This window comes from Ascidia mentula, chromosome 3 (assembly GCF_947561715.1).
Source record: "Ascidia mentula chromosome 3, kaAscMent1.1, whole genome shotgun sequence".
In the NCBI taxonomy this organism is placed as follows: domain Eukaryota; kingdom Metazoa; phylum Chordata; class Ascidiacea; order Phlebobranchia; family Ascidiidae; genus Ascidia; species Ascidia mentula.
The window spans coordinates 4905941-4923215 of record NC_138568.1 but is presented as its reverse complement, the minus strand read 5'-3'; the positions used below and the strand labels follow the sequence as shown (position 1 = coordinate 4923215).

Sequence of the window (17275 nt, the reverse complement as noted above, 5' to 3'; positions counted from 1 at the left end):
AAGCTGAAAACATTTTCAATCTGGTTGTAAAATCATGTCAAGCCGTTCTGCACAGTCAGCAAGAACTCCTGACGAGTTTGCGCGCAACCACATTACGACCATGCTATTGCTGATCGAACGACAAATAAACTTGCTTTTTACGACCTTAAGCTCATGTTTAATGGTGGCGTAACGTCAATTAAAAACGGTACAGGGTACAGGGACGAATCGTACTGCAAAAGCTTTCAGAAAAGGTACCGGCACCCTTACTGTAGCTATACGTATAGGCTCCGTTTTAGGCTCAGTTAGATTGTAAGACTTTTCTAAAGCCCGGACAGATACGTGAACACCGTTTTAAAATCGCTGGTAATTACTGCGCATTTAATGTCACGTGTGTGGAGGAGTGCGGCCATAAGGCATGAAAAATTAACTAGTTATGCTCATATCGAGTCAGGTTCGATAAATTTAAGTGAACTTCGCGTATCTGGAACCCAGTGGTAAAGAATTTGTGTTGGTAAAGACGAACGAAACGAAAATACAATAAAATCCAATTATGACAAAAAAGCATTGTTATTAAAGCTCTTGGTGAACGCTCGAACGCCAGGGTTAACGAAAAATAATAACTGCATTGATTACAGTGGAATATTCCAGACATTACGAGTGACGTAATATTGCGACTCGGGTGTACAATGGACCCTTGTTTGCGAATGCCGACCAACGAACAACAAATTGATTGAGGTGTAAATCTCTCGATTATTACATTGTCGCGTGATTGACAGTCAAAAGGTTGCTGGTTCGATTCCAGCCAAGATAGTTAAATACGATAGTTGGTGTAACGGACGTGGTTGCCAAGTTTTAAACCGAAACACGTCGCATTGCTAAAGCATTTGAAAGTCTTTTACTACATTTATCTCAAAAGATCTTTGCCGAATGTGTTTATGAGCTAATAAAATAACCAGAAACTCTTAAAAAGCGGTTCCAAACCTTTTCGACAAATCAGTGAAATAACAAATTAATACGATGAACCCATAAACCTTAGCCGAGTAAAGATCGAATGCGGTACGTTCACATCTGGAAAATACTATTAATACCGTAGCTTGTCCGGGCAAGATTTACGGCCAAATTAAATTTCCCCGTTATTCGAACAATAAACCGCGCGAATTCATTTAATTAACTTTGCTTGGCAACTAGTTACTGGGGTCCGAAAACATTTTTATTAGCCATTATGAATAAACAATGGGTCCTTTGACGTAACACACCTCCAATAATATGTCATAATTACCCACGTTTTAATACGACTTTAACAATGCGACTGTGTTTGCAAGCGATTTCAAGAATTCCTGAGGAATGTAAAAAGTTTTTCTTTGGATTGAAGTCAATTTAAGGCAGTCGTAAGTCCGGAATCAGGGCCATTAACTTTATCGCCCCCAAGAAAAGGTGGTAAAGTCGTTTGGAATTTAATTCGTTTCACAGCATCCCGAAGGTTCATTCTGCGAAGCCATTTAGGTTCGATCTGATATTTAGACGGCTCAACATGTAGCTGTACATGCTATAAGGTTGATTTGTGCACTCACCATACTGCTTTTTAGGTATTGGTTCTGGGTAGATCTACAAATAACTTGTTTAGTGTTTGTGCAAAATTCGACGACAGCAATTTTTTCTTCATCAAAAAACAACATGAACGGAAAACCCAGCAAAAGAGACGAGGCAATAGAAATGGTAGGAGATTTTGATTCTTTTATGTTGTTAAATGTCATCAACATTTAAACATAATAGCAATCAAATGACAAGCTTGCAACAGAGACCTAAATCGTTTTTACCTCAAAAAGCAAAAACGTACCTATACCTATACTTATTTTTCCAAAGACTTTTTTTGGGGTCTTGATTTTGTATAAAAGCGTGTTTTCCATGATTTTCAGACGGTTGAAAACGGGAAAAGTGCAGTGGTTACACCAACTACACCTGCCGCATCATCTGAACTGTGGTTTTACGTTCAAATATCGTAAGTGCGCATTATCGGCATAAAGTTGTGAATGTAATGTAAGCTGTGGCCACGACAGTTACAAATACTTGCATAACGTTGAAGCCACGAAGATTGAAGTTAGCCAGAAATTTACGTTCTCGTCTGCTTTTTTAAGGTTACCGTAAGGTGGCGGTAAAGCCACAAAAATCTTTTTGACGAAAAGATATAACAGCAAACATTTAGTTTAGGATTTTGAAAAAGGCTGCATTGGATAGTTTTTTTCACAAATCATAACAAACATGCAACATGTGATTTGCAACCCATTTTTTCGTAGGTTTTTTGCGATGTGTGGTTGCCTTGCGCGAATTGGGTCGGACAGATTATTCGGAGTTTTTGTAACCGATATTGAAGACGGCGCAGACATCATCAGTGTGTCTTTTTTCTCGAACATTTTCGGCAGCTTTGTTTTGGGTAAGATTTGGAAACCGGTAACAAAACTACGCACACAAATCTCTGAGAGTGTTTTTAAAATAAACCTCGATGTTTTTATCTGATTTTTAATTTAAATAAATGCGTTGTTGCGAATAAAAATGTTGGGACATGGGGCTACACAAACTGACTTTTTCACTTCAAGAGGATCCGCATTGGTAAACTGCATCGTAAAACATAACAACTATTTAAGCTTGAGCCCCATAAAACGATCACAAACTCTCACAACATAACGAGGGTTGCCAATGACATTACAACCGAGCTTGTTTACCGAGCTATAACATGTGCAACGAGTAGGCTTTTAATGACGATATTTTGTTTGAAGAAGATGGGTTTAACTTAATGCCAACAACGGTCCTTTAAAACACATTGCAGTTTTATTATGGCTTTGTGGGGAAACGAGGTTAGTGCGTTGACCTCCCAACTTGCCAAATTTACTTTAAAAACAATAAAAATTAATCGTTCTTTTCTGTGCTATCTGCAGGTGCTCTTAATGGCTCTCCGATGGGAAAAACGAGGCTAGCAGCACTTTACAAAGGACTTACAACCGGTTTCTGTGGTTCGTTTACCACCTGGTCGAAGTGGAACCAGCAACAGAGTCTCACACTGGTTGGTGAGGTGAAGAGCGAATCACAAATGCAGGTGTGGGTTATGATTTCTATGTGGGCAATGTGTTCCAGCCGTAACACAATTTCTACACACCAAAAATCTAACTTAAATCCGCCTTGTTGTGCTAGCGTTTGTATTTAAAGCGAACTTTGTTACCCAAAAATACAGTTATTTCAACATTATTTGACTAAACTGTGAGTGTCAAGTTAAGGGCCAGGATGTAAAATATAAATTATTACCCTCATTTCTTGCGTAGATTTTGTCCATAGCGGCGTGGTTTATTGGTTTCTACACGTTTATTGGATCCTACGCTGTCGGAATGGATTTTGGCAAGGACGTGGGCAAGGTCATTGGCAAGCACGTGCACAAAAAAGGCGCGAAAATCGCTAATGTATGCGTTGCCGCCCTACTGTCTCTAGCAGTGATCGGCTTTATTGTGGGCGTTGTTGTGGAGCCGAGCGTGTTAGGTAAACGCACTATGTTTGCTGCGCTGTTGGCTCCATTTGGCGCATGTCTACGTTCCTGGCTTTCAAAATTTAAATACGAGAAGCTGAAAATGCCCCTTGGCACATTATTGGCCAACTCCATAGGCGCTACAGTTTTAGCTGTGCTGCACGTTATTGAAACCCAAGTTATCGCTGACAGTTGTAGCGGCATATGTTGGCCCAGTATAGTTGTATACGCCGTGGGAACCGGGTTTTGCGCATGCCTTACCACCGTTTCAACATTCATGAGCGAAATATACAAACTTAGATCTGAACACCCGAGATTCGCATACTTCTACGCCATTTTGACCGTCCTAATTTGCCAAGTCGTGACTGGGATTATCAATGGGGTGAATTACGCCGTACTGTAACTTGTCCCAATGACGTCACATACCGCCAAAGACATGAAGTTGGCCATATTCTTAGATACGTTGACCCAAAGGTGTTTAAATTAAGATTGCCGAGAGCTTTTTTATGCGTGATCCGGAATGTAAATATCACACTCTGGTGCCAATAGGCCGCAATAATTACGTTGTTGATAATATCACAATCCAGTAACAACTTATACTTGTGTGTGGCAAACACCATGTCCAATATACCGAGGAACAGTAGTTTAAATATTTGTTTACAAACTATCTTGTGACTTGTTTGAAACCCGTGTATTCTTCTCGCACTTGCGCACTTTAAATAAAACTGCACCACTTTCTTCACAAATTTTTACATCGCTAAAATGAAATATGCAGCGGAAAGCTGTTATTTCTTATCAACAGTTTTAGGCAACAAGTGGGAGTCCAAGGTTGTTATATACGCTACGAAGTGAAAACATCATTAAATTTTGCGCATTGTACTGTTTATGCCTACACATAAGAACATTATGGCCAGCAAAGCATGTCGGCCATAGAAATCAGCAACTGGCCATACCTTGGCAACTGAGGTCACGTGACCGCCGATATTCGATTGAGCTCCTGATCCCACAATGTAAACACTAAACAATGGCCCGACGTCAGCCATTGTTGGCGCAAGGCTGGATTACAACCGCGAAGCGAAGATGTCGGATACATTCTTGCTAAACCACAGCCAGCTACCAGCAGAAGTAATTAATGTGGATACTAGGATTGTGACGTCACAATGGGAAACGCGGCTTCGCAGCAACAGGTTGATACGAAAACAGAACTATTTCATGGTCCGAAGGAAAGTCAAGCGCAATTAAATGAAACCTCAACCACAAACAAGGAAGGTAACGAATTTTTTCTGGTTACAATTGCGGGTAATTTTGGCCCCGGCAACGATTGTGGGAAGGTCTTCAGTTTGTTTGTCAAGAATTTCGCGTTTTTATGGCCAACATCAGTTTGATGTAAAACAACAAACAGTGTACGGCGACACTACCAGACCCTTGTTTCCTTGATTCCTTGATTATATCGGATTTGTACCTGAAACGTTGCAGTTTAGCTGTCATTTTTAGAAACAGTGTCAAAACAAGAATACAATGACAACGACAAAAGCATGACAAGAGAACAAGTTCTGCAACAACACCCCAGGTTAAGAGGTAGGTATAAAACTTTTACGTAATAATAGTAGGCCTTGAACAGAAGGAAGGTTTTCAACGGATTTATCAGCAGAATCAAACATATAAACCCAAAGGAATTAAAAATCACAAAACAAAATATCCATTACACAATAGACTAAAAAACTGAAGTATGCCTACAACCCAAAGTGATAAAGGACCGTTACACATTAATTACGTGTACAAATGTACAGATGTTCTGAAGGAGATTGGTGAAACCAGCTCCACAATAAAAGCTTACGAAGACAACGACATAGCGAAGAAAACAATCAGTTCACAAGTTGTACGAACGCTCAAAGATCTTTACGGATACTACTTCGAATACGACCAACGGGTGCGTGTACAGTATTAACTTGACAAACTTCACCACCAAATCCTTATCACCAAAACGTACATAGCTGTGTAACTTCGACACTTCCATAGCTTCGACATAACATGGGGTTTGCACGAAATGCTCATACATTAACTATTATTGAATTTTGGTTTTCGTCTGTAGGAACACAGACAAATGATTGGAGATGCGTTAGCCACCAGTGGTGCAGTCGTTCCCTTTCTACTCTACCTAAACATTTTGACCGACGATTGCACGGACTACCCACTGGAAAGGTGAGATCGTATTTCAAATGTGTATGTTTTGTTTGAACTATAGAAGATCACGCATGAAATTTATGACTAATGACATTGAAAACGGCCAGTCAACGTTGTTTGTAGACTCTTATTTTAATTCTACAAAATTTTAATTAAAGAGTTTTGTTATATGTTTATTTTCTACGACCCAAAATAGGTCATTCTCACCATTTTGGATCCTGATTTGGAAAATACACCGCAACGTATTTGTGCGACAAATAAGTTCCTGTTTCTGCACCTCATATTGCTTGGGCATACGAAATCATAAAAGTGCTGCAATTCATCTAAGTGAACCCAACCATTCCCACGACCTTCCAAACCTGCCATTTGAGACTGGAAATTATTCATTAGAGTTTCTTGTGTGCTTTGCAGAGACGAATTCGACTGCTACCAAGTTTTGCGAAGTTTGTTGTGGAATTATTCCGATACAAGCTTGCAATTTGCCGACGAAATCGGCAGGTCGGGAATGTTGTCGGTCATGCTCAAGGATTTACAGAAGTTTCAGAACTCATTTAAAGGCAGTGATGTAAGTTGACTTAGTGTAATCTGCTACATATTATTTTTTGGGTGTGCATTACAATTCTTGAAAATTATTTCAAAATACAGCTTAGTTGTCGTTTAAAACAATGTATAGAAGGTTTTATGAATGACTTGTGACTTTCTACTATTTAAATGTTGGTGGTTTACGCACGAGTGGCTTTGATTAGACCGTGATTGTCCTGCCACTTTTATATTAGCGTCGTAAAAGCTAACTTCAGCTTCACAAAAAGAGAAATGATATTATCAATATACCTACCGATGTTAGGCGCAAGGTTTTATCGTTCTGTCGGCAATGAGCGTCCTCCTCAATTGTTCCAAGTCAAGCAACAACGCGAAGTATTACAGGGAGATAAACGCAGTGGAAACAGTGGCCTGGTACGCCAAAAACACAAGCGAAATACCTGTGAGTAAAAATGTAATATTAGGCTTACACACGAAAGTTACACAAACACAATGTTTGGCAGGGAATGGAGGTGTTAGCGCCTATGAGTGCTCTTACCCTGGCCCATATAGTGGAGGAAAAAGACAACGACATCATCACTACCGACAATTCTCTTATTCAAACCATCTTACGGGTATGCTAACCCTGATGGGTATACGATAAACCAGTGGTCTGGATCCTATTGTTAAACCACAGTAATTTAAAGCAGTGGTTCCCAAACGTTTTCAGCCCACTTTTAATGGCCAGTTTTTCTCGCCAACCAATTTCGGATGTAGGCAACGTATACGTCAATGTTTATTACCACTATGAGATTGGTTATGATGCAGATGTTACAGTGAGTAAATTTGCCAATTTTGGTCATTTAACGTTAACAATCAGTTTCTATCAATAAAGTGCGTTCACATAAACGGTGGACTTTACTGACCTATCCGTGTTAAACGGACAAATTCCTTTGATCCAACTTCCATTTCTCTTCCATCATAACCCAGTGAATTTTATTGTGCATCCATTCCTGGTGTTATTTTGTTCACGTGTTCAATGTCCAATTTTGCAGAATCCTACCCACAGTTGGCTGAATAATACTTAAGAGTTAATTACTTTAAATATGAAATTAGCTTTGGCTTTCCTACCCATACAGTTTTAACCATAATACCTCTCAAATACACACAGCTTATATCTGGTGCCATCGCCACCCCAGATCACATGTGCGATGGGTTTTCGGCCGTCGAACTGGTGGAAGGCCTCACAAAGTTGGCGAGCAACGCAGACAACAGCGCGGTTATAATGCAACTGGGAATCATAAAATACATCGTGCAGCTAATGAACGAAGGTTGGCCAGCTATGCTTGCTGTAATGAAAATGTATATTGGTTTTAAAATGCAACACAACGTTACTCATTACCTGAAAGAACCTCACAAAGGGGGGGCCTCTTTAAAAGCAGAGCCCGATTTCTTCAAACTGTTCAAATGTGCCGTCCTTTTAAACTCCATATTTGAATTGTTGTAGCTCAAATTGATTCCTTGCATTAAACCAGGCAACGAGGAAGAGAAAACGTCAGTCTGCAAGCTCGCCTGGGTTCTCGCCTTCAGTGAAAAGAACAAGTTGGAATTAAAAGAAAACACCGAGATTGTTATTCACCTCAAAAAGTTCGCCGAATCCGAAAACAAGTAAATACTTTTTTCTACATTCCGCTAAACGCAATCTTTCGCATAGGAATTTTTAAGGCAGTTTCTTTCACTCGCATGGGATTTACAGCAATGGCGCTTACACAGGACTTTTTAGCACAAATTATACACCCATGTACAATATATCGGTTGAAAGCATCAGTGTACATAAATTAGCGATGGCAGAATTATGCATATCGTAAGAATTTTTCAGTTTTTTGAAAAGATATGTAAAGGTATATCGCAGAAGTCCTTGTTTTAAGGTTTACTCCATGCGCATTCCTCATTCAGTCGAAACGTGTTTCCAGGAAAGGCAAAAATACCACATTATTACATAAAAATTTAGCTTGAAACCAACTGATTTCTTTCGCAGAACGTTGAAAAGCGCGGCGTCCGGTGCATTGTGGGTTCTAAGAATCCGTAAAGCCAAACAAAAGAAAATGGCGAATAAAAAGAAACAGCACGTCACCCTGTTCGCCAACGCTAAGGACGCGGTTGCCCATGGTTACGAAGAAGAGGAGTTCGATGATATTTACGAGGAAGTGCCGGAAGCGAATCCGGTAAAATTTCATCAAATATAGCGCACGTAACAGAACTGCTGTTTGATCTGGGTACAGTTTGAGATTGCGTCGTTGCCTTTATTACATACTTTACTCAGCCACCTCAATATACATACATGGACTTTGATAAAACCACGTTTGTGTTTGTCTGTAAGGCCGGGTCCACACACACCCTTTGCGCTGACGGAGTTTCTTTATCGGGACGTGCTGACGTGGCAGCTTAAAATAAAACAAACAAAGAATCCACAGGCGCAGAGCACGTGTGTGGATTCAGCCTTACGTAAAAGATAACAGCGAACGCCGCGGTGCTGGAATTCTGTGTGACGCTTGTTTCATTTTTATTTTATATTTATAATAAGGCGGAAGCGAAACCGGAAGAGGCAAAAAGTCACGTGATGGTCAGTTACCAATGGGATCACCAGAAATTAATGATTCGGGTAATATTTGGAGATTGTCGACAAAGATAACGCAATTACTGCATTTTTGTTTGTTAAACTTACTGCGATTTTTAATTTTTTTTCTAGTTGAAAACACGTTTAGAAGAACTCGGCTACAAAACGTGGATGGATATTGACGAGATGGGGGGAAGTACCTTGCAAAGCATGGCTGAAGCTGTTGAAAACGCAGCCGTGGTGCTGGTTTGCTTGTCGCAGAAGTACAAAGACAGTGTGAGCTGCAGGTAAATCCAACAGTAAATCTCAAAAAAGCATTATTCCCGACCGACAGTAGGTAGTCCGTAAATGATTTACGCATACTTTAAAGGTGGTGGATTGGATGATCGAAGGATCAACTTCATGTACGGCAAACATTTATTTTAAGAATATTTCCAACAGCAATGTGAACCCGATTTTGATTGGCGTGCACAAGTCTAGAATTTGTTCGAATAGAATAGGGGGTTATAGAGTAGGGGACACATATCACATAACAACAAAAATCCTCGAGATTCTTTTTTACATTCATGTTGCTATTGGCGTACCAACAACATACAAATTTAAGTATAAAACCAAGGCCTTAACGAAGCCATGTTTAATAAAGGACGGAGGCAGAATACGCGTATAAGAGGAATAAAAAGATCATCCCGCTTCGACTCGAACACCAGTACGAACCTGACGGTTGGCTTGGTAAGTAACACGGGTTACCATGTTATTGGTATGTTAACCCGTTCACAAAACAGGAAAAGCGTAATTGTGTAACGTATTTACTCGAATATAAGCCGCCCTCGATTGTAAGCCGCATGCGACGGTGTTAAAAAATTATATAAGCCGCACGTAAATGTTAAAGGCAAACTTACCTGCCCTACAACAATAATTGTCAACAAATCTGTCGTTTAAAATTGTCAAATACGCTGACAACCTTGGCCGATAAAACATATTGGTACGATGGAGCGAGTTGATGGTAAATTTCATCAAAACACAGAGCGCAGACAAAATATCGGCATGACATTAATTAATGTAAGCCTCCCTCAAATATAAGCCGCCCTCAAATATAAGCCTCCCTCAAATATAAGCCGCCCTCAAATATAAGCCTCCCTCAAATATAAGCCTCCCTCAAATATAAGCCTCCCTCGAATATAAGTCGCCCTCGATTGTAAGTCGCACAAAAGGTAGGTTAAAAAGTTGATAAGCCGCGGCTTACAATCGAGTAAATACGGTATTGCGATGTCATTCGTACGCATCGAATCAGTTTGCTCGTATTGATTGAAAAACTAGAAAGCAAAGTTACAAAAAACTACACCTCATAGTGGTTATTTTATTGATGATTGATTGATATTGTGTTGCTGTTGCTTCCAGGCATATTGTATTTTAATTAATCCGTTCTTCTGATACAATTAAACGTATACTTCTATCCACCGACGTTTGCCTGCCATTCGACAAGGCAAGAAAAAAAACTGCTTTTTAAAATCATTGGCGGAACCGAAAAGTTGCGATTGTGCGCAAAAATCGTCATCATATTAAAGTCACGCGTTTAAAGTAAGTTTTATCGCAGGAGCCATATTGGGAGCAAAATTATATTTCGACTTCAGCAATCTATTGATGTTTGAAACTACGATGAGCGGACTTATCAAGGAGCTCGGGTCGAGCGGGAAAAGCGCAGCGCAGGTGGAAAACGCGTTTATTTAATGAAGGAATTTAAAACTTTTTTTACGGTTTTGGTCGTTCCGGTCTACTCAGTAACAATATTTGATGCTTTCTTCACAAAACCAACTATTTTCCAACAATGATAAACGCCCCAATTAGTTTATTTTTCAGAGAATAAGTTTCGCTAAAACAACATGTCAGTCTGTCTAAGTGTCACTAAGTTGTTCTTTTCTTGTGTGCTGCGATTAAGTAAGACTGATGAGTTATAAAAAATAATTTAAATAAGTGGCAACACACCTGGAGTAGGCGGTTAAGTTTATGTCTCGACATTGCAATAAAGATAATCCTGTAGAAACTTTGTCTAAACAGAGATGGAATATGGTGAAGGCAGTGGCACCCGTCGCTTTGCAGAAGAGACGCGGAGTTGGGGACTGGACGAACAAGGAAGTGAAAAAGTGGGCCGACGACAGAAAACTAAACTCGTGAGTTTGGCAGAAGTGTTGCCATGATATCGCATAGCAAGGCCGCCCCAATGCACAGGCCCTTTATATTTGGCGATCTTAGCTCTCGTATTTTGATCATAAGGTTCACTGGCTTGCCTTGGCTGCGAAACCTGTGAACCTTTTTGTAAGTTTGGTTTCGATTTTTCACCCGAATCCGGGTTGCCAAGAGCAACGATTTGTTTACAAGAGCAGGCAATATACTGACTACAACACAGGTTTCAAACGAAGGACGTAGACGGCCGAGTTCTACTTTTCCTCCGACAACTCAAACAAGTAGCTCCCGAATTCTTCTACAATCGCGTGAGCGACCAACACGGATTGAAAAACATACGTGATCTGATGATATTTTCGGAGGCACTGGACGATCTTTCGTAATTACGCTTTCCTAGAAAGCAAGGTTTTGTTTTGGGACATGGAAGGCAGAATTGATCGTATTTTAGAACAACTATAACATACGCGCAGCTTTTTTAACTGAACTTTGCTTCGTAAGGTATCAGCGTTTTGCAATATTTAAGCCAAGCAGTAGCATAATTAAGAAGAACTGTGGTATTTTATGTGCTCGCAATGGAAAAATATAAAAAGTATTTTTGTAAATTGGGTTATACTTTGACAAAGCCAGCAACCAACGAAATTGCATGAATGAAATTCTCTAACAAAAGTATTACATGAATTAAAGCAGTGGTTACCTTTAGCGATACCGCGGAACCCTGCTGGGGTACAATATGTAACTTTCAGGGGTGCCGCGAGCTTTTCGTTATAATCACTCAGGCAATTTTTCACCATGTGGTTTGTTCGTCATGGTAAAGTCTTGGCAAAAATCCCTACGACAAACCACGCGTGCAGAATCAAACAGAAAGGTTGATTACAGCATTCGTCGCTCATTGGTTTATCGCTATTGGGTGTCGCAAACTCTATAAATTCCGCAGGAGAAAGGTTGGGAACCAGAGGCAAAGCTACCGACATATTTAATTATCCGCAAGCTTGCATTTGCAAAACAGCAAAGTACAAACACTTTGAGAACAGGAAGCACCGCGAAGGCAGGACCAAATAATTCACGCTTGGCATCAGGCGTGCATAGCGATGAAAATAAACATCATCTGAACCTATGATAAGCGTTGGCGCCGTGAATCATTCGGTTTTTGGAGGATGTAGTGATTTACAACAGGATGGAGTTTGTGGCGAATTGTTTAAAATCAGTTATTTGTAAACGCGTTTAACTGAAGATGCTGCAAATTTGACCGTGAAACATGATTAGATATTTGCTGGTTTTAAGTTTGTGCTGGTGGTTTGTAAGCGTCAAGGTAGGTGATTTAGGTTGTGGTCGCTCTTGAAATTCGGAAAAGGTTTTGTCTAGTGATACTTTATGAAGGTTGAAAATATTACAGATTTGTTCTAAATGAGTCTTTAACATCAAAATATTGGTGTAATAAAGTTGCAAATAACTCATTTATTGTAATGAATTCCACAAATCTAAAATACTGCCAAAAGACATTGAACCTGATAGCTTAAGCAACTAAATACAAACCCGAAACTAGTCCAATTTAAAATGGGCGTGTATACAAAGAGAATTTGGGCATCAAAACCCAATCGGTAGCCATAAGTTAGCAAAATACGTCGATTAGTTATCTCTTTATAGGCCGACAACTACAATTGTGATCCTGACTGTTTCAATAGAGGACGTTGTGAAGGAGGAAGATGCGTTTGCCCGCCAGAGTTCACAGGGGTTTTCTGTGAATCAGGTCAGAAATGTTGTGGCGGTCGCAAAAAAGTCGAACAAGTCAAGCAACACGTGTATACGTCATTCGTAGTCAACTAATACTGTTTCGACCTAAACGAAGGTCATCCAGTTCAAGACGAATGTTTGATAATGACAAATATTTCAAAATAACCATCATTAGATGACTGCCTAAAGTAGTTTGGTTGCGGCGTGGCACAATATATATTGATTGTGCATGTTGTACATGTGGAGTAGGTCAAGCCAAGTATTTCACACCACATATTTAACGATTTCCATACATTACAGAATGTCCCGTACCGGGTTACCTAGATCTTACCAACGTTCAACATATCACATCCTTCCTTAATCTCACAATATCATGTGATCCCAACGAAGTTACGGCCAAGTGAGTTGTTATTGGTTGCATTCGATAACAGTATGCAGCACAGCGTATTTGCTAATAGGGACAAACTTATATTCCACATATTGCGTTCGTACCAGAGAGGCCTAGTTGAATTACCCTGACGAAGCCCAGTTAAAAACAGGCGAATAAAAGTATAGGTTTAATTGTGCCAGAAGAACAGATTAATTAAAATTAAATTCCGCATTTCAATGGATGAGCATGCTATGGATAGACAATCACTTAATTCCTCATAATTTCAATTTTTTACATTAAATTTTACATGGCAGTGTAATCTGTAATATATATTAGTTTTTCATAATTAGACAAACATTATTTGCAGCATGTCGGAGTGCGAAATACGTGAGATGATAGGAAGCGATTCTGTTTTACTCACGAACCCGGATGACCCCGTCCTAGTGACGTCAGTGGCGCGGTCAGAATGTTTACCGATTGTGGATGGAGATGTTATGATGCTGCGGGCTTCGCATGGAGTTTGTGGGGCTCCCGTGCAGGTGTGCAAAAATACGTTGATTATTTACACATTTTATAGTTTATTTTAAAATTAAAGCGAATGTTTACATCGGTCTAATTAACATTAGCTTATATTGACTGAAAATTGTAAAGAAACAAAACCAAAGCCATACAAAACGAACCTACAGAAAAAGTCTAGGCAAGTAATATTTTCACCATCAAACAAATATTGACGCATTCGAACTTTTAAGAAATGAGTGACATTTCATTATATGGCGATGTTGACACTCAACACATTACCTCATATTTCAGGTGACGTCAGAAAAGTTCGTGTACGAATACGCAATCGCTACAGCGAGAAATCTGACCGCAGTAACCTTGATATACCGACCTCGTTTCAAGATATTTCTGCGGTTTTCGTGCGAAATTCGGCGCCGGCAAACGGTGTCGTTGGCGGCGGCTGTTGTGCCCTACTACAGGTGTGCTAGAACGTTACAAGAATGGGTAGAAACAAAAGACACAATATTGTTATATGGCCTCGAACTGCAATGCCTCACCGATGCAGCATGATAACTGTGGAAGTCTTTTAGAAAATTAGGCCTATAGTAAATATTAAGCACTTTGAGACAACGCTTAATTAAACAATTTATGTTACGCAACGTTCAAACATTTGGGATTGCAATCAATTGCGTGTTTGAAGGTCTGTGTCAGTTGGAGTCGCTTCGGCACGAGGAAATATTTACCTCACTGCCGGGTTCGTCGGTTCAAATACAACGGAAGTTGTGAATGAAATAATCACAGTATCGGTTCCTGACACCATTACTATTGCGTTCCAAGTTGACGGAGATATACAAGGCGACCATACTGTTCAGGTTAGTGGTTCGTGTTCCAAGCAAGTGAGTTGCCAACATGAGGAGAAATTACTAAGAAGGGGTAATTATTTATTGGCGCAGCCAGGGAAACGCAAGCGGGCCCATTGTTTCACATAAAAATTTTTTCTAATATTTTGCAAGTTTAGGTTTTTCATTATGTACACTTTGCGGCAACATTTTTATCGAAATATTTTGCCATTAAACTAGCCTTTACGTCGTTTGTTTCGTTAAACGTTGTTTTGCATCAACGTGTTATCTTTAATCGCTAAAAACATAAAATAATTCGCACCCGGTAAAATTTCTGACTAGACGGTTTGGTATTAATATTGCAAAAAAATTATAACTGTAATCTTTATGACAAAAACGATGCTTTTTCTTACTGCAGAGTACGTAGTCAGAATGTAACTTTCTAATAGTCTTCTAACACACAACGAAACTATTAGAGTTAGATACTTTTTGTTTTTTGTTTTTGTAGCCGATGTCATGTTACGCCACACCAACCAGAGATATTGCCGACACATTTCGTCACCAGCTAATATCAGAAGGGTACGTGCCTATTTGCTTGAAAAGCGGTATTACTAAAATGTGTAGATATGTTTAAACTAGGGTTTCTTAACTTGTTTGGGTCCGTGGACCACCCGGCCATGTTTTTTAGAACAATTGAAGTCGGTGTTTGCGACTGAAAGTTGTAAACGTAGGAAAAAATTTTCCTGATAAATTACAGTGAATGCAGTGAATCTTACCAAATGCGCACTCGAAAAGTTTAAGAACCACTTAGCGTGTCGCGTCAAGCAACCTTTTCGTGTTACCGCAGATGCGTTGTTGACGACGGTGCGTCAGTTACTACGTCACACGAGAAAACGTACCTCAATTTCCACGCTTTCGTATGGAGCCAGCTTCCATCGCCACAGTCCATCCTAGTCACGTGCAACTTGTCGGTTTGTGCGAGGGATTCTTGTCCGCAGGTAAATTCTATCTTGTATTATGGTTAGTGTGTCGACTTCAGCAGAAGAAATACTCTGCTTCACCACTAATACCCTGCGCTAAGCTGAAAAAAAACTGTATAAATAGCTGTATGTTGAAACCAGAATATCAAAAAATCAAGCAGTCGGATATTGCTTTTGTTTTTATGATTTTTGTTTCCCATCATAAATATATGTTCCCACTTTACAGAACCTAATAACATAGCTAATATTTTTTGTTCTACGAACGTTATAGAGTAAACTGCATGTCTAATGAAGCCATTTTCAATGCTATAAAAGACCTTTCAAATCCTGTTTTAACGCTAAGCGGGAAGCACTGCATGCACACGTACACTCTGTTCACAGCCAAAAAACTCACGCCCCGACTGCATACCAAGGTGCCTTACAGCAGTTTTTGTCACGCAGATGTGCTCGGGGCAAAGCGCAGAAATGTTGGTTTCAAATCAAGCCCTCACATTTGGAGCGATTTCAGTCAACGCTGGACAGTGCCAAAACGTGAGGAATTACATGACTGTGGGACAACTTTATCTGTCACAACTTGCATAAGGCCCAAACTGGATAATATTTTGATAAATTAATTTCATGCTAGCACCATGCATAAAGATTGCACGCACAAATTCAAAGTTTTTTATTGTGTTTTTACAATGTCAAGTCAAATGCAGCAGAAATTTTTTTTACCTTGAATCAATACCCCCAAAACAAACCTAGTTTCAAAAAACAGTGCAAAGAACTTTGAAACAACGTAAGACTTTTTCTGATACAGCACAGATACTAAAACGTACGCAATAAACCTATTTTTATCTGAGCCTTTTCTTTCAAAGTCACGGCAACCTTGAATGCAGAAGTATGAAACAATACAAACAAGAAAATGCCATTGTTGTTTGTGTACGTCACAATACCTCGTTTGTTTTAAGGCCGGGTGCGATTATCGATGTACCATTAACGTAAACGGAACAATAACTTGCACCTGCCCCGAAGGAGAAGAGTTACACGAAAACGGGTACTCTTGTTCCGGTAAGTAATGTGAAACGCTTTCATCTCCGGTTGTTTTGGAATGACACGCATAAAGTCACTTCAGACTTTTAGAATATTAAGAGTTTATTGGTACGATATAATGTTGACAAATGCTTTGGTTTAATGCATGACTGTCGAGAAAAATTGTACATTAATCACGACACAGCTTGAAATGACTGGTTCTGCACTAAACCTAATGAGATTTGCTGAGCTTGTGTCTGGCTGTTCGTTTTAATCTCGTTTTGACAAAGTTAAAATTGTATGCAAAAAAACAGCAGTAAGTTCAGTACGTTACAAATCACATGACAATACAACTTTAGTGCCTGCACTCCCTTATTCCTCGGCCACTATGTACTGGTGGATCTACTTGATCATTTTTGGCGTTTTGCTGCTACTGGCTGCTGTAGCTGTGATAGTGTTCATGTTTCGGCGGCAAAGACAGAAGAGGACAAGCAGGTTGGAATCAACTATATCCGCCCAAAGCCCGAGGCGTTCTGTTCCTGTGTATAGAAACCCCTACTTCACCAACCAAGACACATAAAAAAAATATTTTGTACGCATTTTTGTACTTACACAGACTTTTGCTCTAAGTAAATTAACTTCTTCGTTTCTTTTTTTTACCTGTGGCATTTGCAGGAACTGATGATGCCTTGTTAGGCGAAATATATGTTTATGAATTAAACATCAACTGAGCTGTCTGAATGTTGGTTATCTCGAGCTTACATAGAAACAAATAAAAATTATTTCTTGCCACGAATAAATTTGCATGTACCGCGTAGAATATTTTTTGTTGGTCGAAATGGGAGCTGCACA

The 17275-nt window shown here is 39.6% G+C and overlaps 3 protein-coding genes across 3 annotated transcripts; all 3 read left to right on the top strand.

Moving 5' to 3' along the window:
- Positions 1–1656: 1656 nt before the first annotated feature.
- LOC145895431 (uncharacterized) lies at positions 1657–3896 on the top strand. The gene is made up of 5 exons (XM_082984238.1): positions 1657–1698; positions 1899–1981; positions 2277–2413; positions 2916–3073; positions 3297–3896. The coding sequence occupies exons 1-5, from the start codon at positions 1657–1659 to the stop codon at positions 3894–3896; spliced, it is 1020 nt and encodes a 339-aa protein (XP_082840364.1).
- Positions 3897–4602: 706 nt separating this feature from the next.
- On the top strand, positions 4603–11530 carry LOC145894832 (uncharacterized). Its single transcript, XM_082983485.1, has 16 exons — positions 4603–4762; positions 4988–5071; positions 5284–5423; positions 5586–5695; positions 6089–6242; positions 6522–6659; positions 6721–6831; positions 7368–7527; positions 7732–7864; positions 8235–8421; positions 8781–8858; positions 8946–9100; positions 9457–9542; positions 10408–10520; positions 10869–10981; positions 11218–11530. Exons 1-16 carry the CDS (start codon positions 4654–4656, stop codon positions 11375–11377), a joined length of 2031 nt encoding a protein of 676 aa, XP_082839611.1. The 5' UTR covers positions 4603–4653; the 3' UTR covers positions 11378–11530.
- Positions 11531–12148: 618 nt separating this feature from the next.
- LOC145894314 (oncoprotein-induced transcript 3 protein-like) lies at positions 12149–17174 on the top strand. The gene is made up of 11 exons (XM_082982858.1): positions 12149–12303; positions 12639–12741; positions 13026–13125; positions 13463–13634; positions 13906–14072; positions 14294–14465; positions 14941–15011; positions 15280–15430; positions 15854–15943; positions 16363–16462; positions 16783–17174. Exons 1-11 carry the CDS (start codon positions 12250–12252, stop codon positions 17001–17003), a joined length of 1401 nt encoding a protein of 466 aa, XP_082838984.1. The 5' UTR covers positions 12149–12249; the 3' UTR covers positions 17004–17174.
- The last annotated feature ends 101 nt before the right edge of the window (positions 17175–17275 follow it).